This window comes from Lithobates pipiens, unplaced genomic scaffold (assembly GCF_037356315.1).
Source record: "Lithobates pipiens isolate NorthernLeopardFrog02 unplaced genomic scaffold, aLitPip1_a1.2 Scaffold_3, whole genome shotgun sequence".
Lineage (NCBI taxonomy): Eukaryota > Metazoa > Chordata > Amphibia > Anura > Ranidae > Lithobates > Lithobates pipiens.
Genome location: NW_027507790.1, coordinates 18,022,539 through 18,048,445, shown reverse-complemented (window position 1 = coordinate 18,048,445; position 25,907 = coordinate 18,022,539). Strand labels below are relative to the sequence as shown.

The following is a 25,907-nucleotide window of genomic DNA, read 5'->3' as shown; positions in this document are numbered from 1 at the left end:
TGGAACAATGAGGCCCTCGTGGCTGCTTTTTCTCATGGTCTCTCGGATTCCATCAAGGATGAGATAGCAGCCCGAGATATACCCACTGAGTTGGAGAGCTTGATCTCGTTTGCCATCCTCATTGACTCCAGACTCAGAGAAAGACTTTCTCTTAAGCCTCCTGTACGTTTGCCTCCGAGCTTTGTAGTCCCACCCATGCCTCCCTCACCTCGATGATATCCTCATATTTTCCAAGTCCCTGGAGAGCCACCACACAGATGTCTGTCGTGTATTTCAGAAACTAAGGGAGAACAATCTCTATTGTAAACTGGAGAAGTGCGAGTTCCATCGTGAACAGGTTACATTCCTGGGATATGTCATTTCCACTGCTGGTTTTTCAATGGACCCAGAGAAACTGTCGGCAGTCCTACAGTGGCCTCGACCCATGGGTTTACGTCCTCTGCAGCGTTTCCTGGGCTTTGCCAACTACTATCGGAAGTTTATTCGTAACTTCTCGTCTCTGGTCAAGCCTCTGACTGATATGACCAGAAAGGACGGTAACCCACAGAGTTGGTCTCCGGAGTCCATTAAGGCCTTTGAGACTCTCAAGGCTGCCTTTGTTTCTGCTCCTGTGTTGGCACATCCTGATCCTACGTTGCCTTTTATCCTAGAAGTTGATGCTTCTGAGACTGGAGTTGGCGCCCTTCTGTCTCAACGTCCTAACTCTGAGAGCGATATGCATCTGTGTGGTTACTTTTCCAAGAAATTGTCACCTGCTGAATGCAATTATGAGATTGGTGACAGAGAGCTGTTGGCGATAATTTTAGCCCTGAAAGACTGGAGACATCTCCTTGAAGGTACCATTGTGCCCGTTCTTATTCTTACTGACCATAAGAATCTTACATTCTTGTCTGAGGCTAAGCGACTCTCTCCCAGAAGGGTGCGATAGGCTCTCTTCTTGTCGAGCTTTAATTACATTGTCTCATTCTTACCCGGTACTAAGAATGTAAGGGCTGATGCCTTGTCACAACAATTTTCCTCCACTTCCAAGTCGGAGTCAGTTTCGTTTCCTATGATTTCTCCTGATCGTATCTTGGCTATGATTCGCACCAGTCTTACTTCTCCTTTGGGTGACAAAATTCTTGTTGCTCAGGTCTATGCTCCTCCTGATAAACCTTGTAACCGCTGCTTTGTCCCAGAGAGTCTCCGTACTGCAGTGCTCCAGACTTACCATTCTCCCAAGGCAGCTGGCTATCCTGGGAAGAATCAACTCATTTGGGCCATCTTCCAACAATTTTGGTGTCCTAGTCTATGGGCTGATGTTCCTGCCTTCGTAGCTGCCTGTCCTGTGTGTGCTCAGAGTAAGACGCCACAACACCTTCCAGTGGGCCTCCTACAACCCATACCCAATGGAGAGAGGCCCTGGACTCCCCTGTCTATGGATTTCATTGTGGAATTGCCCAACTCCCAAGGCAACACTGTTATCCTTATGGTGGTTGACCGGTTCTCAAAGATGTGTCATTGTATTCCACTTAAGAAGTTGCCCACCTCTAAGGAACTGGCTTCCATTTTTAGTCGGGAGATCTTTCGCTTACATGGGCTACCCAAGGTGATTGTCTCGGATAGGGGCAGTCAGTTTGTCTCCCGGTTCTGGAGAGCCTTTTGTGCACAGTTGGGAATGCAGCTTGCGTTCTCTTCTGGGTATCACCCGCAGTCTAATGGGGCCGCAGAACGAGCCAATCAGTCCTTGGAGCAATTCCTACGTTGCTATATTTCTGACCATCATAACAACTGGTCGGACCTATTACCTTGGGCAGAGTTTGCTCACAACAGTGCCTTGAATTATGCCTCCCGATTGTCTCCATTTATGGCGAATTATGGTTTCCAACCTTCCATGTTGCCTGACTTGTTTGCTCCACAGAGTATTCCTGCATTAGAGGAGCATCTCCGTGGTCTTCTTTCCACTTGGGTACAAGTCCAGGAGGCTTTGCGTCATGCTAATGATAGGTACAGACTCCACGCTGACCACAGACGCCTGCCTGCACCTTCCTACCAGGTTGGGGACAGGGTCTGGCTGTCATCTCGCAACCTCCGGCTTTGTCTTCCCTCACTGAAATTTGCACCTCGGTTTATTGGGCCTTTCCGTATCCTTCGCAGGATTAACCCAGTAGCTTACGCGTTGGACCTTCCTCCTAGTATGCGCATCTCAAATGTGTTTCATGTCTCCTTATTGAAACCGTTGGTCTGTAACCTATTTACCACCTCGGTGCCACGTCCTCACCCTATTCAGGTTGAGAACCATGAGGAGTATGAGGTACAATCCATTGTTGACTGGTGCATTGGAAGGGGTACAGTCCGGAGGAACGCTCCTGGGTTTCATCCTCTGACATACATGCCCCTGTCCTCCTCCGCAAGTTCCATAGACGGGTTCTCCTCAAGCCCGGTGGCCCTCTGAGGGAGAGGGGTCATTGAGGGGAGGTACTGTCAGGGCTGGCTTAGCTCTTCCTCCTCTGCTCAGCTGTCGGCTAATTGCCAGTTCTCTTCTTTTTCCACAGTTACCAGCTGTTCCCGATGATGCTCGTCTGACCTGCCTATTTAAAGCCTTCCAGCTCACTCTTTCCTTTGCCTTCACGTTGGTCACATCACGAGGAACCATCTCCTGCTGTTTGTTTCAAGACTGGCTTGCTGACATCCCTCCTGGCTTCTATCCTGTAAGCAGTTGCTCTCCTTGGATCCCTGATGTCTGGACTGGCTGATTACCCGATCTGGTTTATGAACTTTGAACTGGCTAACTACCCGATCGGGCTACTGGACTCTGGCTAAGCTTGACTACGCTTTTTCCTATTTACCTTTTTATTTTTATTAATAAACAAGTGTGGTTTGATTGTACTTCTGTCTCTGTCTGTTTCATGGTTCCTGACAGTACCATGACAAAATGTGGAAAATTTCAAAGGGGTATGAATACTTTTTCAAAGCACCGTATACCCAGTGAAGTGAATAGCCTCTGATAATACACACAAATGAAACAAATCCTCCTACACAGGTTTTACTTGTTTATCTACAGCCCTCTCTTTTTTATATCCATTCAAAGGTGCTAAATTTAGATAAAATCCTTCTTCGTCTGTCAGTACCACAGCGGAGTGGGTGGAGAACTGCAGTTAGAGCTGGTGTGCATTGTATGCAGGGCCGTCTTTAAGGCAGGGCAAAAGGGGCAGCTGCCCTGGGCCCTGTCATTGTTGTGGGGCCCAAAGTAGCTGCCTCATACTTGCCAACTATCCCAGTTTAAATTTCCTTGTCCCTTAAGGTTTTAGCCCTGTTGTTGTTTACAGATGACTCACCTGCAGACCCTGTGTTTATATGTAAATAACTGGCATTCATATGTAAATAGCAGCAACATTACTAAGCAAATAGCTGTGGCCAGCTGCATTGATATGTAAAAAAAGAGGGCATTCATATGTATATCATGCTTCCCTGCAGTGAGAAGATGATGTGCTGTAACCACTAGCAATCAGTGAGCAGTATTACTGTACAGTAATCTCTAGCAACTAATTAACAAGCAGAAATAATTTGCTGTAACCTCTAGCAACTAATCAGTGAGTCGTAATGTGTGCTGTAACTTCTAGCAACCAGTCAGTAAGCAGTAATGATATGCTGTAACCTCTGGCAACCAATCACAATTGCTGCCTGATCTGATACAGTAAACTGATTTTAAGCCCAGCTTCTATTTATTGTATGTCTCAGAGCAGGTGGAAAGTGAAATTGCATGGGAGGGGGCCCCCAAAAAATTTTTTGCCCTGGGTCCAATCAATATTAAAGACGGCCCTGATTGTATGAAAGCTGATTGGAGGAAAGAGACATCCCCCATCCCCTTCCCTTTACACACAGCACAGGAAGGATTCTGAATAGACACGCTGTGTGTTGAGCTCCCTCCCCGTCACAAATTCTAGCTCATGTGCTGGGAAAACTTCTCAGAAGTGACTCATGTTGATAACAGAGGAAGGAAGCACCAGAGGGAAACGACACTTAGAGCTTTGGAGAGAGACAAGTAAACCCTATAGATACTGTATATGTGCTTTGTTCAGATTTCAAGTGCCTTCCTATGTGCTGCATTTTATCACTGACCATTGCACTGTACCTCCAGGCTGTATTGCAGTGTAAACAGAACACATAGAAAATAATTAAAATAATTGTTTTCTGTGTGCCCTAGCGGTGACCTGCTTTCATCCAGTGTGTTAAAATGCAGATCACTGCAGTATGTGTGAACAGAGCCTAAAAGTAATGGACACCGGGAAGTTTGTTTTATCAAATGGTGCAAAATATCAAAATGTTGAGAAATTGTACTGGAGAGGAACAGGATCGTCTAGGCCTCCACAAATATCTCAAAATCAAGAATTTCTGAGTCCTTAAATTGCTGTATTTTTCCATGTTTAATATATAGATTTATCAAACGCTGTCTTTATGAAAGATGTGTCTATGTTTTGGAGAATAATTAAACTGGTTGTTTAGAAGTTCCATGAAAATAATCCTAAAAGTCTGCTTTGACTGGGACCACATGTCTGAACGATTCCCGGGAGGGGGCTGAACATTTTTATTGCAAATTGTAATTTTTTTCCCTAATCTGCGTAAGTGTATTGTGTTTTATGTTTTTTTTCTCTTGACCAATTGAAAAACTATACAAAGTGCATATTTTTCCATTAAACAAGTGTATATTAATATGTAAATGAAGAACAAGTTTGCAATGCATAAAACTGCTTTTCTTTTTTTAACAGGAATACAAAGGTTTTGTAATGATATAAAGTCTATGTTGGGATTTTCCCCAGGTATATATTGGAGAGTTTGTTGGGTAGCAATCAGTCCAGCATTTTTAGCAGTAAGTAAAATGTTTACTTTTCAAGTTGCTTGGTTGTGCTTTTGTCAAGAGGAGAGTTGGGATTTCCCCACATAATGGCCCACATTCAGATGTGATATAAGGGCTTCCCAAGCAGCCAGAGGTCCTATCTTACCATTAGAAAATTATGTGAATGGAGCACAGGGGGTCTATGTATAAAACATTTGCAGTGCGGATGTCTTACACATTAGAACAAACACTATTAATGATCTCCATATTTTTATTATATGATCATCTCCCATCATTATCAGATACATCTAGTGGCCATAATCCGGTATTTTTTTTTAAGATGTTTCAGGAAATACCCAAATCCACATATATCCATTTTTTTTTTTTTTTGTAATACAGCTGTAGCCCTTTGGTTTGGTAAAGAATGGCCAGCAGCAGGGCAGTATGTAAATGTGACCAAACAGGACACCTTTTTGAGGGAAATGAAGTGAGAGGAGAGTTTTTTTTTTTACACTCTAAAAAAATTGTTCCAGACACTTAAAAAAAAAAAAAAAAAAAAGATGACTAGCAGCAAGATAATAGGTTAATAAATCCAGTAGTAGAATAGTCTAAACCAGGGGCAGGCAACCTTTGAGAAGAAGAGAGCTACATAAACAACATTAACCATTTCAGCCCCGGAAGGATTTACCCCCTTAATGACCAGGCCATTTTTTGCGATACAACACTGCGTTACTTTAACTGACAATTGCGTAGGCATGCGACGCTGTACCCAAATAAAATTTAATGTCCTGTTTTTGCAACAAATAAAGCTTTCTTTTGGTGGTACTTGATCACCTCTGCAGTTTTTTTATTTTTTTGTGCTACAAAACAAAAAAAGACTGACAATTTTGAAAATAAATCAATATTTTTTACTTTCTGCTATAAGAGATATTAAAAAAAAAAATTTTTTTTTTAAAAATGTCTTCATCAATTTAGGCCAATATGTATTCTTCTACATATTTTTGGTAAGAAAAATCCCAATTTGTGTATATTGATTGGTTTTCACAAAAACTATAGCGTCTACAAACTATGGGATATATATATTGACTTTTCATTCTTGTTTTTAATTGTTTTTACTGGTAATGGTGGCGATCAACGATTTTTAGCAGTACCGTGACATTGCAGCAGACAAATTTGACCCTAAGTGATACTTTTTGGGGACCAGTGACACCAATACATCAGTATCAGTGCTAAAAACAATGCACTGATCACTGTATAAATGACACTGGCAGGGAAGGGGTCAACATCAGGGGTGATCAAAGGGCTAAGTGTGTTCCCTGCAAGTGTTTTCTAACTGTGTGGGGGATGGACTGACAGGAATAACACAGAGATCGCTGTTCCTAATTACTAGGAACAGAAGATCTCTGTGTACTTCCCTGTCAGAACAGGGATCTGCCTTGTTTACATAGGCAGATCCCCATTCTACCCCTCTGTGAAGCAATCGTGAGTGGCCAGCGGACATCGCATCTGCTGGACCCTCTAATTGGCTGCCCCTCCATGCAGCAGGTGCGCGCTCCCACAGTATCTATTGCATGAAACAACGTACAGGTACACCGCAGCATATATGCGGTGGTCGGTCTAAGTGGTTAAAAAGATCAAAGATTGATCACAGGGCTGCACCTTTCAAAAAAAAATAAGAAGTTAACTAGCAAGGCCTAACTATATAGTAAGGAAAACAGAAAAATAACAAAACAAATTTCACTCTAAAAAATATAAACTTAGCCTTCCTTAAAAGTGTAAAGTATCAGCGGAGCAGTGGATAGTGTCAGTAGGGCAGAAGTTGATGTCAGCAGGACAGTGGGCAGTGTCAGTAGGGCAGAGGTCGGAGTCAAAGGGACAGTGGATTTTGTCACTAGAGCAGTATATGGTGTCAGTAGTTTATTATTTGTATTATTTTTTACCATTTTATTATGCATTATTATTTTTTTTTACAATATTATTTATATTTTTTTATACTTTTTTTAGGAGCCCTGTTGGGGGGCTTTGGTGAAATATCAGGGGTCTAAACAGATCCCCGATGTCTCACTTTTGAGACAGATAAAGGGACTGAGGACAGAGATTCCTACTCCCTTTCTCTGCAGCCTCTGCACTAGATAGTGAATACATGGAAAGAGCTCTGTGCTAAGCTGCTTTCTGTCCATTCACAAACTGAAGCATAGTAAACACAGTAAAGGTTTTCCCTGGAGCTATGGCAACAAGTGGGTTGTGTGCGATGTAAAACCCTTATACTCATGTATGCCTCATGGTTTAGGTCTACAGTCACTCAAACCCCACATGGACCTATATACTGAATATTCTCCAGAACTCAAATGGTTAATTTTGGAAGGGGTCTCCTTTCTATTACATCACAACTAATTACTTTTCAACGAGAAATGGTATATACAAAAATAAGGAGCCTCCATCCTCACCCTTGTATGCCAACCTATATATGGGCTGGTGGGAAGAACAACACATCTACAACGCTCACAATCCTTACAGAGACTATATCGTCTCATATTTTTGATACATTGATGATCTGATCTTTATTGTCAACCAGTAGTTGTTAACCATCGAGCTCCAGGACTACTTAAACAACAACCAACTGAACTTAATTTTTACAATAGAAGAACATCAAACAGAGACAAACTTTCTTGACCTTACTTTATTTGGATTTATTCAAGGAGCGTTTATTACACATGTGTATATGAAGAGCACTGCCAAAAATGCCCTTTTGCACCCATCAAGCTGCCATCCTTCCCATACCATCAAAGCGATACCCTGAGGACAATTTGTCCGAATAAGATGAAATTGCTCCCACTTTATGGACTACGACAAAGAAGCCCTATCATTGGAACAAAGACTTTGTGAATGGGGCTACAGTACCATAGATCACAAGTCAAAAAAGTTTGCCTCCAAGTTAGCCATTTAAATAGAACTAAGCTATTAACCGATCAACCTTCAAAACAAACCAAATCACCTGACTTACCAGTGTTTTCTACAAACTATAGTTCGCAATTTCAAGATATAAGACACATTATAGCTAGACATCTCCCCGCTCTATACAGTGATCACAGCTATAAGGCTTTTTTAGAACAAAGGGTCAGATACATTGCCACAAAGACCCACACCATTGGAAACATGGAAACATCTCCCAGCATGTACATCTCTCTTCTACCTGTGGCCATTTAGGCCATTCTCACACCATTACTTCTTGCTCAAACGGTTTGTCCTTGACCATTAAACAGCTGGTCAACTGTCATACCAAATATGTAATTTATGGGGTCACGTGTACCACATTTAACATACAATATATAAGAAGGACGACCAGGCGACTAAGTGATTGAATGACAGATAATTTTTCCGACATCAGAACTAACAAAAACATGAACTTGGCTAGGCACTTCAAAGAATTTCACCATCAAAATGTACAATCTTTTAAAGTCAAAATAGTTGAAAGGATTGATTGCCCGGCTTGTGGTGGTGACCGCTTCTACCTTCTATGTAGAAGGGAGGTCTATTGGATCTTTAAACTGGATACCCGTATCCCCAAAGGCCTACACCATGAGTGGAATATCACTCATTACTATGAATATATACTTATCTTTGCCTTCATTCCTACATAGACATTTATTAGATATATTCAGACCTGCTTTACTCATGATTATTTTAGTCCACCTTGAGTGTTTTTTTCATCTTTGGCGATTCCATTTAATTTCCATTCATTGTGATATAAATTTTTCATTTTTTTTTTCTTCCTTAGCGTTCTTAATATGATAAAATAATAAAGAATATACTTTTTTTGGGTTCAGGGAAAGGGAATTAGTCTTTTTTCATTTTTTTATATTTGCATTTGGTCATTCTATTTTGTTTTAATTTTAGCTTAGGATCATCATTTTTTTTTTTACTTCATTATCCTTTTTTTTTTTGCATGTTTTAATTTTTTTTTGTCATTCACTGCCTTTAGGCCCCTTTTACACTGAGGCGGGAGCGGCATCGGTGGTAAAAACGGCAATATTTTTAGCGCTGCTTTACCGTCGTTTTAGTGGTGGTATTCGGCCGCTAGCGGGGTGGTTTTACCCCCCTGCTAGTGGCCAAGGAAGAGTTAAAACCACCGCAAACTGCTGCAGCAGTGCTTTGCCGGTGGTATAGCCATGCTGCCCCATTCAGGAGTGTATACACCGCTCCTTTACCGTTCCAAAGATGCTATTAGCAGGACTTTTTTTACCGTCCTGACAGCGCACCACTCCAGTGTGAAAGCCCTCGGGGCTTTCACATTGGAGACACAGCAGTGGCTCTTTCAGGGTGCTTTGCAGGCGCTATTTTTAGCGCTGTAGTGCCTGCACAGCACCCCAGTGTGAAAGGGGTCTTAGGGAGTTTAATTATCCCACATTTTATAACTATAAACTAGCATTCGCCGACATTCTTTTACACGCATTCTCACTATACACACATGTTGATTCTCTGCATGCCCACATGCCTGGGATCTCCATGACTAAGTTCCAAGGGGCAGAGTGAAACGCGTTGGGGCCTCGCTTGGTCGGAGTCCAGGCTGAGATTGCCATTCATACACCCAGCATAGGGACAGCATGGATGTGCAGCTCAAGGGTGTTCTTTCTGTACTGCCAGTGATTATAGGAGCTGGGACAAGCTCACTCCCAGCGGCAAATGCTTGGGATTCGCACCCGGTTCCAGCGAGTTTCAGCGGCACACAAAGCAGTCTAGGGTCGCACTGGGACACACTGCATTGGTATGAACTAGGGCCATTGGAATCCATGTTAAACACTCTCCATACATTTTTATGCAGAATAAAAACACACTGGACTGCATCTGGTGTGAACCAACAATCGGGCTGTTGGCACAGGGGTCCCTAGACACTTTCACTATTTTTCAGGAGGAATTCATGATAAAAAGGTATATTACTGCTTGGGTATAAACTACAATTCTAGATGTTAAATATAACAGAAAATCTTCACTTTTTATGTTCAGTTCCACATTAGTATACATAGTTACATAGTTACATAGTTAGTGAGGTTGAAAAAAGACACAAGTCCATCCAGTTCAACCTTAAAAACAAATAAATAAAATAAAAAATAATCGTACAATCCAGATACCCAATTTTATGCCCACAATTGATCCAGAGGAAGGCGAAAAAAAAAAACCCAGCAGAGCATACTCCAATTTGCTACAGCAGGGGAAAAAAAATCCTTCCTGATCCCCCCAAGAGGCGATCGGATTTTCCCTGGATCAACTTTACCTATGTTAGTACCTAGTTATATTATGTACCATCAGGAAAGTATCCAGGCCTTTCTTAAAGCAATCTACTGAACTGGCCAGAACCACCTCTGGCGGGAGTCTATTCCACATTTTCACAGCTCTAACTGTGAAGAAACCTTTCCGTACTTGAAGATGAAATCTCTTTTCCTCTAGACGTAAAGAGTGCCCCCGTGTCCTCTGGGTTGACCATACAGAGAACAACTCAACACCAAGTTCACTATATGGACCCCTAATGTATTTGAACATGTTGATCATATCCCCCCTTAATCTCTTCTCAAGAGTGAATAAATTTAGTTCCTCTAATCTCTCCTCATAGCTGAGTTCCTCCATGCCTCTTATCAGTTTGGTTGCCCTTCTCTGCACTTTCTCCAGTTCCCCAATATCCTTTTTGAGAACTGGTGCCCAAAACTGAACGGCATATTCCAGGTGAGGTCTTACTAATGATTTGAACAGGGGCAAAATTATATCTCTCTCTCTGGAGTCCATACCTCTCTTAATACAAGAAAGGACTTTGCTCGCTTTGGAAACAGCAGCTTGGCATTGCATGTTATTATCGAGCTTTTGGTCTACCAAAACCCCCAGATCCTTCTCCACTATGGATTCCCCCAGTTGTACTCCCCCTAGCATGTATGATGCATGCATATTCTTAGGCCCCAAGTGCATAACTTTACATTTATCAACATTAAACCTCATCTGCCACATAGTCGCCCAATTAGACAGTGTATTGAGGTCGGCTTGTAAATTGGAGACATCCTGTAAGGACGTTATTCCACTGCATATCTTGGTGTCATCTGCAAAGACAGAAATATTACTTTTGATCCCAGACCCAATATCATTTATAAAGATGTTAAAAAGTAAGGGTCCCAGCACTGAACCTTGGGGTACACCACTGATAACCTTAGACCATTCAGAGTAAGAGTCATTAACCACTACTCTCTGAATTCTGTCTTTTAGCCAATTTTCTATCCATTTACAAACTGATATTTCCAAACCTGTAGACTTTACCTTACATATGAGCCGTGTGTGGGGAACTGTATCGAATGCTTTTGCAAAATCCAAGTATACCACGTCCACTGCCACCCCTCTGTCCAAAGTTTTACTTACCTCCTCATAAAAAGAAATCAGATTTGTCTGACAACTTCTGTCTTTCATGAATCCATACCTCATTTATTAATTCGTTTGAATTAGTTTGATGAAAGGTATGGCATTTCCATATATATTTTATTTACTAAAATGGTTATACTTATAGTTGATTTTTATGGCTTGATAATTGGCTAAGAAATGGGTCTAAAGTGTCAAACTTTAACCTAAGTATAATCCCCCTACATCAGGCATGTCTAAAGTCCGGCCCACGGGCCAATCGCGCCCCGTGGTCCGGTTTAGAACGGCCCGCCTGGCTATCAGGGCTGTCAGATGAGCGATCCCCTGCCGAGCTGTACATCGGCACTGCGAGAAGCTCCTCAGCCCCAAAAGTGAAAGTAAAGTGTAGAGGAGTGTGCTGTGCTCTCTGCTTCCCCCTACAGTGCAGTACACGGCTGAATGAGGAAGCTGGAAAGGTACAGTACTATGCTACAAGCTAAATTAGTTTTAAAAGTGCTTTATTCATATGTGTGGCCATGTGTCTCCATGTATGTATGTCTGTATGTATGTGTTTCTGTCTGTGTGTATGTATGTGTGTCTGTATGTATGTATGTATGTGTGCCTGTGTGTATGTATGTCTGTATGTATGTGTGTCTGCATGTATGTATGTCTGTATGTATGTATGTATGTGTGTCTGAATGTATGTATGTCTGTATGTATGTATGTCTGTATGTATGTATGTATGTATGTATGTCTGTGTGTCTGTATGTATGTGTGTCTGTATGTCTGTGTGTCTGTATGTATGTCTGTCTGTCCAAAGTCCGGCCCGCGGCCCGGTTTTGAATGGCCCGCCTGGCTATCAGGGCTGTCAGATGAGCGATCCCCTGCCGAGCTGTACATCGGCACTGTGAGAAGCTCCTCAGCCCCAAAAGTGAAAGTAAAGTGTAGAGGAGTGTGCTGTGCTCTCTGCTTCCCCCTACAGTGCAGTACCTGGCTGAATGAGGAAGCTGGAAAGGTACAGTACTATGCTACAAGCTAAATTAGTTTTAAAAGTGCTTTATTCATGTGTGTGGCCATGTGTCTGTATGTATGTCTGTATGTGTGTCTGTATGTATGTCTGTCTGTGTGTCTGTATGTATGTCTGTCTGTATGTATGTGTGTCTGTATGTATGCATTTATATGTGTATGTATGTATGTCTGTCTGTATGTGTGTCTGTATGTATGTGTGTCTGTCTGTATGTATGTGTGTCTGTATGTATGTCTGTCTGTATGTATGTCTGTGTGTCTGTATGTATGTATGTTTGTGTGTCTGTATGTATGTATGCATGTCTGTCTGTATGTATGTCTGTCTGTATGTATGTCTGTGTGTATGTATGTATGTCTGTGTGTCTGTCTGTATGTATGTGTGTCTGTATGTATGTATGTGTGTCTGTATGTATGTATGTGTGTCTGTATGTATGTATGTCTGTCTGTCTGTATGTATGCATGTATATGTGTCTGTATGCATGTATGTGTGTCTGTATGTATGTATGTCTGTCTGTGTGTCTGTCTGTATGTATGTCTGTATGCATGTCTGCATGTATGTGTGTCTGTATGTATGCATTTCTGTATGTATGTATGTCTGTCTGTATGTGTGTCTGTATGTATGTCTGTGTGTCTGTATGTGTGTGTGTGTGTGTATGCATGTGTGTATGTGTGTGCGTGCATTTGTCTGCATGTGTCTGTGTGTATGTTACTTTTAATCCAGACCCCCTCCCCATTCCTGTACCATCAGAACTGCTTTTGTAGGGCTTGTGTGTGATAGCAGCCAGGACTGCTGTTCCTCTGAAAAGCAATCCATACAAAGATTGCTTTTCAGAGGCATTATGTTGCCTCTTCACCACCTGTTTTAAGCCCGTAAATGCAGCATCACTATACCACAACTATGCAATCCACACAGTTGCGAGGTAGTTGCAGTGCAGGCCCATTCACCCTGAGTATACCTCCAGCTGCAGCCACAGCATGTGTACACCCCCAGCTGCTCCCTCTGCAGCTAAAGGGGGAGAAGTTGAGGGTGGTAAAAACAGCTTAACCATGTAGTTTTACTGCCCCTCCAACCTGAAATGCGAACTAGCCCTTGGTTCACATCTGTGTGGCTGCGTGTAGGGAAGCCCATTCATTCTTTCTAATGGGCTTCCCTACCTACAAAAATGCAGGGAAAGAAGTCCCTAAGCTTTTTTTTATTGAACTGCACCAAAAGAACCCCACGTTTTCCAATGTGTGGGGTACCATTAAGAATTAATGGTACCCCTAGAGAGCAGAGGCAAGAGAATTCTGGCTGGGCAGTGTATTAGTGCTTGAACGAACACGCAGACAGAATTTTAATGGTTCAATGGTCGGCCCTCGTGCATGTTCACTTCATCAAATCTGGCCCTCTTTGAAAAAAGTTTGGACATCCCTGCCCTACATGCTGCCTGCCTGAGATAATCTAGTTGAAAGTGGCGTTAAGAAAAAGACAAATACTTTCATGTTTTAAAATTATTTTACATGTAAAAGCAGTTACAGTATCTGCTTTACGAATGGAATATGGAAGCAGTGCTTTGTAACTCATGTCTTTGTAATATATTTAACTGAAGTCTCTTTCTCATCAGTTTATCATAGTGAGCTCATTCATGGATCAGCCACCTTTGATGCTATTCGATTACCAGTATCCACAATGGACCATTACTGTTGGATACCTCATTGGAGCTTCATCCTTCATCTGGATTCCTGTTTATATGGTTTACAAACTAGTATGGACACCAGGGTCACTCAAACAGGTGAATGCCCTATAAACTAATTTACCACTTAAAGTATATGTAAACCCTCACCTTGTAAAACAACCCATTCAGTTTAAAATAGAAATGAAAGACAAATCATTTGTATGTGTGTGTATATATATATATATATATATATATATATATATATATATATATATATGTGTGTGTGTGTGTGTGTGTGTGTGTGTGTGTGTGTGTGTTTATATGTGTGTCATTATAAAAACCTTTTCCCCCCTTTTTTAAAAGTGATCACATACTTAGGACAGAATACCAATCTTCAGGACAGGTCTGATCATTGGAGGTGAGCAGGCTGAATTCTCAGCACAGCTTGAGAACTGACCACACTGTGCTCTCATGCCCAGTGTGGTCAGTTTTTAACTGGAAAGCAGAGTGACTAGCAGGAACACCAAGGATTTCGCACAAAGGAAGCAATACAAAGAAAACAGGATACTTTTTCATACAAATATGTGGTACAGCAGGCACATATCAGGAATATGAAATGTTGGGTTGATATGTTCTTTAAAAGTCTCATATAATATAAAAAATTATAGAAAAATAGGGACCCCAAGTATATTTGTGTAGCACGGCCCCCTAAGGAACTGCTTGGAATTACCTGCTCATCTCCACCACCATAACCTGATGAACATTCCAACCCACCTGACACTCTGGGTTCAGACATCTTTGCACCACCTTAAAGTAATAAGTCAGACAACTCTGTGCACTTATGTTCTGATAATGCTTACTAGAACAGTTCAAAGAATATATTGTCACAAAAAGGAGGTAATAGATCTGCTGAGTTTTGGGCAACCGTGCCAACTCAGCAAAGGAATTTCTTCAAATAACAAAAAAACAAGATATTTGTAGGTGAACAGTCAATTATATACACACATGTACAGTGGAAGGCTACCTGCACCTGAAAGGATAAGCAAAGATTAAGTGGTTATACTGACAAATTCCTAAAAGGGAAAACCTCAGCCAGCCTATAAACCTTTAACCCTAATGAGAGGTTGGGCTTAATGGCAATGGTATAAGCGCCCTTGTAGCAATAATGACAGCAATGTCCCCATTGCAGATCTGATGGTCTTTACCGGCATTAGGAGCCCATTAACTTTATCCAAAAAGGTGTAGTAGCAAGAAACAAGGTTTCTTGGAATGGTAGAAGCTAAAGGTGTCTATGTACAGTGTTCAAGTAAAGTATGCCCCACGGTAAAGATTTCTGTGCAAAGTGTCCCAGTGAAACCATAAGAAAGGATTTGTAAAGGTGGGCGATTGCCCTCTCACCAATGACCAGGCAGATTTAATGCCTTCTGGACAGCAGCTCCTGTAGCAACACTTGTGCAGCAGATCCGCTGTATAGGTCTCTTGTTGAAAAGCTCAGAACACAAGTTGGCCGGTGACCAAAGTGGTGCCAGATGGATGTCTGATGAACAGCAAGCATTGCTAGGCCCCTCTCATCCGGGTTGGAATGTCACTCTCCATGCACGGGGAGGTCCATCTCGTGTCAGGCCCAGGAGGAAGAGAGTGCAGTCAGGCTTTTGCTTGTTTTACTGCTCCTCCCACCAATCTCTCTGATGGTAGAAAAGATCTCTGGGATATGAAGTCCAAGTGTATAGTCATGTGAGGCACTTATCAGCCTGAGGAATCAGAATCCCTTTAGTTTGGCTCACAAACATGATGTCAGTTGAACACTGGGCCTGAGAGACGTGATGCATGGAAAAACCGGAGGATCACAGTGCTTTGCAATTGTAATCCACATTACTGCATCAGTAGCCATTAATGGTTATTTTTAAAAATGTTTTAATGCTATTACCTGGAGCAAAGATGCAAAAATACACACTACACTATGACTAATTAGTATATATGCTCTACTGATAATTGATAAATTTATAGATATAAAGTCCACAATTCACTGGGTATATATGTTCCGTGCTAAAAGGAACAGAGAAATGTCCCAGTAGGCAGTCCACATATCCTACAAACGAGGTGGAGAATGCATGGACCAACAGGAACAGTAAACAAATGCTAGTCTGAAGTTGTATCAATAATGGAGAGAAGATGGATACTCTTACCAGAAAGGTTGGACACACGTGTCATGTGACAGTGAGTCAAACAAGCTCCCGACTGGTCCCAATCAGGTACTGTACGTTGAGTGAATCACACTTTTCCGTCTCTGGTCTCTAGGTAGGTACTCCTAGTATGGAATACTCACTTATCCATCCCCGGAATCCAGAGGTTCATGCACTCAAAATTTGATTATATCCAAGATACGGTTTGGACAAGGCTCATCATGAAAAACAAAAAGAAAGAGGGGCTCACGTGATCCATCCAGCGGCGGGTGTTCATATTCACAGCGACGCCGCTGGGCGTGTGAGGACACATTACGGTGACTCTGAAAGTTGGATGAGTGGTGTTTGACTCGGAGACAGAGGAGTTGGGACTGTTGCCACATAATTCAGGTGTGCCCCTTTGATTAGCAGGATGATGGTTGATCCATGCTACTACTATCCTCAGAAGGTTCACATCTCTTCAGATGATGCACAGTCAGAGTGAGTCAATAGGTGTAATATAAAAGGAGGATAAGCTAGCAGTGTTGCAGTGGGGAAGGCAGGCAGCAGAAGGAAGGCAAACCTGGACAGGAGGGATGGCATTTACTGCAGCTGATCCCCTGTATTTTCCTCCTGTAGGAGTTGAATGCCAGCAGGAGGGAGAGCAGGGGAAGCCAGCTTTCAGCTGCCACAGGAGGAAAATACAGGGGGATCGGTTTCAGTAAATGCCATCGCTGCTTCTGTCCAGGTTTCAGGGGTCAGCAAAGAAGGAACACGATCTGATCGTCACCTGCACGCAATCGATTGGTAGAATGTAACTGACGAGTTGCCAACCTCCAGGTTAAGTGTTAGGGTAGGTTAAGGTTCTGAATGTCTACCACTCTTAAATGACAGCAACATTTATGGCCTATACTATACTACTGGTCAATGTACAGGGTAATGGAGGCCGTTCATACTATTCAGTATACGTAATGCTACAGAAGACTGTTAGAAACTACAGGAGATGGTCAGAAGCTGGGGACAAGCTACAGGTGTAGTTGGAAACTGGATACATGCTGTAGAACAGGCATCACTAAAAGGCAGACCACAGTCCAGACATGCATGCACCACTTAGCAAGCCTGAGTGGACTCCTCCCCTGCTGCTGCTGCTGTTAAAACTCACAGCATGGTAGGGGGCAGGAGGCACAGCAGGGTGGATTCCTCCTCTGTAAGTATTTGCCTGCGTGCCGCTGTTAAACTTACGGCAGGTAAGAGAGCAGAAGATAAGGCAGGTCTATTTACGTGGGAAGCAGGAGCTACCCCACCTTTCAAATTAACCAGCGAGTGATGGGTTGCTAAGACACAAGGTGGTTCAAGCAACTAATCACTCTCTTGTTAACAAGAAGAGTTGGGCAGCTCCTGCTCTCAGTGCAGATCTTCCATATCTCTCACTTTCTTCCCTGCTGTGAGTTTAACAGCAGCAGCAACAGCGGCAGGAGGGCGAATACATACAGAAGAGCAATCCACCGTGCCGTGCCTCCTGCACTCTGCTGTGCTAGGACTGAGAAGGGGAAGAGTTGTAACTGCAGTGAGGTCTGTGGTTTAATGGGGAGCTGTGATGTAAGTGGGGGTCTGTGATTTAAGAGGGGGAGCTTTGTTATGGCGGCTATGATGTGAGGAGGATGGGGTTGTGATGTGAAAAAAGAGGGAACTGAGGACCTTGATGTAAAATGTGCTGTGATGTAAAGGACCTGAGTCATGGAACAAAAATGAGATTCGGGCATCTGCAAAAAGAAAAGGTTACTGACCGGACCTCTGTGAATTTTAATTCAGTACCCCTATTGTAGAAGATAGTCAGAGACCATTTTACATGACACCGCTAGAGATTTCTGCCATTACAAGCTCCCAGGCCAACTATAGACTGCTTTGTCCAAGAGCTTCCCAGCAAGCACCAAAATACTGTGTCTTAGGCACTAGATGTCTATACTGGTAATTATAAAAATTTGAACAAATGTGAAGCTGTAACAGTAACCATGGTATTTTACCTAAATGTAATGTGTTGACATGGGCAAGAGATCCATTTACACAGTCTTTATAGCCCTGATGTTATATTTTTTCTAAATGGACTATTTTTAAACTCTTTTTTTCTTTCCAGAGGCTTGCAGTATGCATACGACCTGAAAATACAGCAAGAGATCATCAGCCAGATTCCTTGTGCATGACGATGGCCCCATAGTTCTTCACATCCAGTGCCAGTGGGTGGCAGAATCATTTATCCATGAAAGAGAATCAGTCAATGGTGCTTTATATGGGCTTCTGTCCTCTCCAGGGGGATTTACTAAGTGCGGTACTAATGAGATATAGCTGCCGGAGTAACTAGAAGAAACATCAGTTATTTTACATACTTGTTAACATTTGAAAGATGATGCAGCCTGGTAAAATTGTCACAAATGAGCTGTAATATACAGTTTTTTCTCTCGTGTATCTGCTTGCATTATAAAGAATGTGCAAAGGAAGCATCATTTTTCTTAGTATTTTAGTCATTCTCACACCTTTCTTTGAACCTTAAGTTAACCTGTCACTGTCCACTAATAGACTACTGAGTGCACAGGTGTTAATCTGTCAGTGGAGCCCTAACTGTCTTATTTTACTGAGTCCTTCAAGTGCTGTTAAATTCTTTGGCACTGTGTAAATAAAATGCCATGTAATTGTTACCTTTTATCTGTCTTTTTTGACCGTTATAGACTGTTAGTTAAACAATGTTCTTACAAATTACTGAAAAAAGATAACAAACTTTACCTTGTATGAAGTGTTACAGAAATGTTGGTATCATTTAATCGGTGCGCATCAATCCAAATAAAGTCCAAAGAAACAGATATGTGAAAAAACATTCAGATTTCTGTGATGTGAGACTCTTCAGCACAGTTCATGAAATTTAAGTTCGGCGAAACAATCAGCCATCCACGATCCAGTGTAGGTATCTTGAAAAGCCGACCAAATTGGGCCCCCAATCACCTCTTAACAAAGGAACTGGATCCCCATAACAGAGATTAACCACCTCAATACCTGGCACTTACACCTCCTTCCTGCCCAAGCCATGTTTCAGCTCTCAGCGCTGTCACACAATTGTGTGGTCATGCTACACTGTAACCATGTGAAATGTGTATAATTTATTCTTAGTTTCTGTCAGTAAATTTTGCAAATAAGTAATTTTTCTCCTTCACTGATGGGCATTGATGAGGCAGCACTGATAGGCTGCACTTATGAGCACTGATGGGGAGGCACTGATGGGTGGCACAGATAGGCGGCACTGGTGGACACAGATAGGCAGCACTGATGGGCAGCAGTGATGAGCATTGATGGGCAGCATTGACTGGCATCACTGATGGCCACTGATTGCTGGCACTTGTGGGCACAGATTGGTGCCAATTGTGGGCACTGGTTGCTGGCAGTGGCATTGCTGGCACTTAATTGTAATCAGGGCACTGATGATCAGTGCCCTGATTACATCATTAGATGTCCTCTGTGAGGAGATGCCGCTGATCGGCTCTCCCCTCCTCACACTCTGTCAGTGAGAGGCGAGGAGCGCTGATTACCAGCATCTCCGTGTTTACATGTGACCGGCTGTGATTGGACACAGCCGATCACATGGTTAAAGAGCCGCGGCCCTGGCTCTTTACACAGATCTGGGTCGCGCCATGTCCGGGAGCCCTATGACGGCCTCCCAGAACAAGAGCCACGCCACCCAGCTGTCATTTGATGGTTGGCGGGCGGCAAGTGGTTAAACACGTATGTTCATCAATGAACATCCAGGCATCTGTTCATGGTGAAAGAACTCCGCCAGCCTCAGGCTCCAAGATTGGACCAGACAACATCCATACCCATACAGTGGAACAGAGACCGCAGACAAAAAAATTATGGCAATTCTGAAGCAAAAGGGGGTCCAACCCAGAATTAGCAAGGTGTACCTAATAAAGTGGCCATTGAGTGTATATATATTTTTTGGGCAGTTTTACACTATCTGTGGCCTCTTTTCCCCTCTATGAGTATAGATGCGGTCTGGTCCAATCTTGGGGCCTGAGGCTGGCGGAGTCCTTTCACCCTGGATGGATGCCAGGATGTTCATTGATGAACATGTGTGTTTGATCTCAGTTATGGGGATCTACCGTAGTTCATTTGGTAAGAGGCCATTGTTATCTCTGGTAGAAGGCATGCCTTTCCAAGATACCATCACTGGATCCGTGGTTGGCTGAAGATCTATGAATTTTTTTTAACTTTGTTGTTTCATCAACTGTGCTGTGCTGAAGAGTATCGCATCACAGAAATCTTTTTGTTTTTTTCACATGATCTGTTTCTTTAGACTTTATTTGGGTTGATGCGCACCTATTATATTTGTATGTATTTAGATCCAGATCCAAAATTCTGATGTTTTATAGGAGTTATATTGTTGCACTAAGCGCAAAATATTTTGTCTTTATTTAGTATTAACTAATACATGACTTTGTCAAAAATGTCCATTTTTAAAGCACACTACGAGAGTTTACGATATCAAATATAGAAGAGTATAGTTGTATTCTCTTTTATCTGCAATAAGTGAATGGAGGAGTTTTTCATAAGAAAGCTAAAAATTCCTGTACATAACTTGAGGATGTGAGTTAGTATTCCCATGTACAGATTTAAAGCTTTTTCACACTGGAATGCGGTGCGGGAAAGCCACGCTCTGTGCGAGTGTCCCAAACCACGTTAAAAATGCACCTGACATCCCAAACACAGATCGCAAACAAAGTGCTTTTGCCTGCATCAGATTGCCTGATACCACAGTATCATGTGACCCGGTGCAATGCGTTTTTGAAAAATTAGTAAATGTACTACTTTTGGTGCGATTTCAACCCATTCAAATGAACCACGTTCCTGTGCGATTCAGGTGTGAATCAGCCCTTACTGGTCTCCTTATGTGGAACTAGGTACCAAATTTCACTTGGTAACTATTACTTAATTTGAATTGTTTATTTATTGTTTATCCTATGTATGCTTTTATAAACCCATTCCAAAACAATCAACATATTGCATTGAATACAAACAAAATAAAACAACAAAATCTTCCTTATGTCTTCTGTCTCTTGATGTTAATGAAATTAAAACAGTTTGGGATTCATGCTTCCAAAGCATGGGTTTTATCATATTATCAGTTATCAAAACCAAGACGATCCACAAGTGCTGAAACCCATAGCAACCAATCAGAATGTTTTTCTTCACTGCTATGACTACAGTCAGTAGTGTAGCTACAAAGCTATACAGTACGTCCCAGTACAAATTTTCTGCATAGAGAAGATGCTAAAAGTCAGCATAGAGCATAATGCTTGGAATTCAAAAGGAGTGGGGTAGACAGATTTTGCAAAAGTGTATTGCATGTATTCTAATTATGGTGTAACGTGCACCAAATTCACGTACCGGTCCTAGAACTTGTACTTGAATTTGGAACACACTGCGCCACTTTTCGAATGCACGTGAGACAGTTTTACAAACTCTGTCCACAGAATAGTCTCCTTCTCCACGCCACTTCTGGAATATAAAAACTGTCTGAATTTTATTTTGAATTTGCGGCACAATGTAAAAGTCATGCATTTTAGAACTACATGACTTTAGCGTACATGTCGCTGCCAGAACCGAAAGTGTCACAAATTTGGTGCAATACCTTAACAAGAGGAATTAACACAAGAAAAGTGGTGCAACAAATCAAATGAAAGTCCATAAATGTATATTCTCCACCAGTGATTTTCAATCTACCTTTATAAAATCAAAGTGCAATCCCTTTGACGGGTGAAATGCCCGCTCACCTCACATTAGATAGTCAGAGCTCAAATGCTGTCTATCCTGCTGGTCTCACAAGATGAATCTCCTCCTTCCCCTGTTGGGACGGATCTCTCCTTAAAGACCGCCTGGGCTGTATACTCCCTTGCTTGCTGCTTTCATAGAAACACTTTCTCATTATCCATGTATTTCACCACATGTAATAATACGTGTGCCACCACCTGATTGGCTTCTTCAGTAGAACCTACTGAAGACGCCAATCAGGGGGCAAAGCGCGTACAGGAGGGAGGAGCCCGGCCCACTGAGTCATGGAGACACTGCTAATTCGACCGAGTGGTGAGCTTCCTGACACACACTGACATATGTCGATACCTCTTGTTTTATTGTAGCTGTGATCAGAGTTAGGCCCCTGTCACACTTGTACGACTTGTCCTACGACTTGGGACTGCAAAGTCATATGACAAGTTGTTCCCCATGATTTCCAATGACTACCATTCATAGTAGTACGACTTCAAGTCGTGCCGACTTCAAAGTAGTCCCTGCACTACTGTGGTCTGACTTTGATGCGAGTTACACAGGCTTTCCCTGAAATCGCAGCAAAAATCGCGTTAAAATCACAACCGCAAAATCGCGTGACTTTGAAGTCGCAAAGGTAAGCAAGGCCCCTTTCACACTACAGCGGCTTCAAAATCACACGATTTTGCGACCGCGATTGTGACGGGATTTTGCCACAATTTCAGGGAGACTTGAGGTCTATGAACCAGACTCACATCAAAGTCGGACCAAAGTAGTGCAGGGACTACTTTGAAATTGGCACGACTTGAAGTCATACTAATATGAATGGGTGTCACTGGAAATCAAGGGAAATGACTTGTCATGAGACTTTGCAGTCCCAAGTTGCAGGACAAGTAGTACAAGTGTGAAAGGGGCCTAAAAAGGAGTCAGTACACCATCAGTATGCCATCATTTAAAGTGCCTCTGATTAACCCTAAATAAAGTTCAGCTGTTCTAGTAGGTCTTTCCTGACATTTTATAGTCGCATCCTACAGCAAAAGCCATGGTCCGCAGAGAGCTTCCAAAGCATCAGAGGGATCTCATTCTCAAAAGGTATCAGGAGAAGGGTACAAAAAAATTTCCAAAGCATTAGATATACCATGGAACACAGAGAAGGTCGTCATCATCAAGTGGAGAAAATATGGCACAACAGTGACATTATCAAGAACATTTTCTTAAGAAAAACATCCAAGCCCGGCTAAATTTTGCAAAAATACATCTGAAGTCTCCCAAAAGCATGTGGGAAAACGTGTTATGGTCTGGAAAAAACCAAGATTTAACTTTTTTGGTCATAATTCCAACACTGCACATCACCGAAAGAACACCATACCCACAGTGAAGCATGGTGGTGGCAGCATCATGCTTTTGGGCTGTTTTTCTTCAGCTGGAACAGAGGCCTTAGTCAAAGTGGAGGGAATTATGTACAATTCCAAATACCAGTGAATATTGGCACAAAACCTTCAGGCTTCTGCTAGAAATCTTTCAGCATGACAACAACCCAAAGCAGACATCCAAATCAACAAATGAATGGATTCACCAGGAGAAAATTAAAGGTTTGAAATGGCCCAGCCAAAGCCCAGACCTGAATGCGATTGAAAATCTGTGGGGTGATCTGAAGAGGGCTGTGCACAGGAGATGCCCTCGCAATCTGACAGATTTGGAGTGTTTTTGCAAAGAAGAGCGGGCAAATATTGCCAAGATGTGCCATGCTGATAGACTCATACCCAAAACGACTGAGTGCTGTAATAAAATAGAAAGGTGCTTCAACAAAGTGTTAGTTTAAGGGTGTGCACACTTATGCAACTATATTATTTTAGCTTTTTATTTTAACTTCCCTCCACCAAAAACATTTTTGTTGTTAAACTGAGTTGTACAGTTTATATGTCACATTAAGGCTGGGTTCACACTGCTGCGGAGGGAGATCCGGATGTGATTCGCACCGCAAATCACATCCGATCTCCGTAGCGATGCGAGTTCAGCCATACAGATAGTATGGCTGAATTCGCATCGCTCCCGCAGCAAACTCGCACGGGACCCTTTTTTTGGTCCGCAACAGAATCGGATCGCATGGGGGTTCACACCATGCGATCTGATTCCTGTGCGAGTCGGCAGATCGCACTGCGATATGCCGACGGATCTGGGGGTGTCATTAACATATCATTGACACTCCCAGCCGTCCGCATAGGGCAGTGTGAACTGCCGGCGGGAGTAATGCGATGCGGGAAAACGCCGCGGATTCGCGGCGTTCCCGCATCGCAGCGGTGTGAACCCGGCCTAAAGGTGGAAAAAGTTCTGAAATGATTTATCTTTGTCTCATTTTTTACATCACAGAAACCTGACATATTAACTGGAGTGTGTAGACTTTTTACATCCACTGTATACACATAATACTCTGCAGCCCACTACACCTTGAGCTGCACCCCACTATACCCTGCATGTACTGCCCTGCATCCCACTATAAACATCACATACTACAGTCCACTACACCCCACTATACACTGCATATACTACTCTGCACCCCACTATACACAGTACATGCTAAAACCCTACTAAACTTTACACCACACCCCACTATGAACAGCACATACTACTCTGTGCCCTCATTATACACAGCACATACTACCCTGCACCCCACTATTCACAGGACATACCACAGTCCACTACACTTTACACTGCACCCCATTATATCCTGCAGATACCACTCTGAACCCCACTATACAATGCACATACCACAGTCCACTAGACCTTACACTGAACCCCACTATACCCTGCACATACTATTCTCCACCCCACTACAGCTTACATTGCACCCCACTATAAACATCACGTACCACAGTCCAATACACCCCACTATACCCTGCATATACTAGTCTGCACCCCACTACACCTTACACTGTACCCCACTATACCCTGCATATACTACTCTGCACCCCACTACACCTTACACTGCACCCCACTATATCCTGCAGATACCACTCTAAACCCCACTATACAATGCACATACCACAGTCCACTAGACCTTACACTGAACCCCACTATACCCTGCACATATTATTCTGCACCCCACAACAGCTTACATTGCACCCCACTATAAACATCACATACCACAGTCCAATACACCCCACTACACCTTACACTGTACCCCACTATACCCTGCATATACTAGTCTGCACCCCACTACACCTTACACTGTACCCCACTATACCCTGCATATACTAGTCTGCACCCCACTACACCTTACACTGTACCCCACTATACCCTGCATATACTACTCTGCACCCGACTACACCTTACACTGTTCCCCACTATACCCTGCACCCCACTATACCCTGCACATACTACTCTGCACCCCACTATACCCTGCATATACTACTCTACACCCCACTACACCTTACTCTGCACCCCATTATACCCTGCATATACTACTCTGCACCAAACTACACCTTACTCTGCACCCCACTATACCCTGCATATACTACTCTGCACCCCACTATACCCTGCATATACTACTCTGCACCCCACTATATCCTTTACATACTATTCTGCACCACACTGCACCTTACTCTGCACCCCATTATACCCTGCATATACTACTCTGCACCCAACTACACCTTACTCTGCACCCCACTATACCCTGCATATACTACTCTGCACCACACTATACCCTGCATATACTACTCTGCACCACACTATACCTTACACTGAACACCACTATATCCTTCACATACTATTCTGCACCACACTACACCTTACACTGAACCCCACTATACCCTGCACATACTACTCTGCACCCCACTACACCTTAAACTGAACCCCACTATATCCTTCACATACTATTCTGCACCATACTACACCTTACACTGAACCCCACTATATCCTGCATATATTACCCTGCACCTCTCTATACACAGCGCAGAATACACTACACCCCACTGCGCATACTACACTCTACATATACTACACTGCACCTCATTATACACAGCACAGTACACCCCATTACATCATGCACACCACACTCCACTATCCACACAA

At 42.7% G+C, this 25,907-nt stretch overlaps 1 protein-coding gene across 3 annotated transcripts in view; it reads left to right on the top strand.

The window, feature by feature from the left end:
- LOC143940200 (sodium-dependent serotonin transporter-like) overlaps positions 1–21,113 on the top strand; it is a 107,401-nt gene extending 86,288 nt beyond the window's left edge. For 2 of the 3 annotated variants that reach the window (XM_077461344.1, XM_077461347.1), the window contains 3 exons: positions 4,749–4,849; positions 13,819–13,986; positions 18,166–21,113. In XM_077461344.1, coding sequence (XP_077317470.1) covers positions 4,749–4,849; positions 13,819–13,986; positions 18,166–18,246 — 350 coding nt within the window. In that variant the 3' untranslated portion in view covers positions 18,247–21,113. The remainder of the gene's footprint in view (positions 1–4,748; positions 4,850–13,818; positions 13,987–18,165) is intronic. The other variant, XM_077461345.1, reaches the window with a different exon arrangement.
- The last annotated feature ends 4,794 nt before the right edge of the window (positions 21,114–25,907 follow it).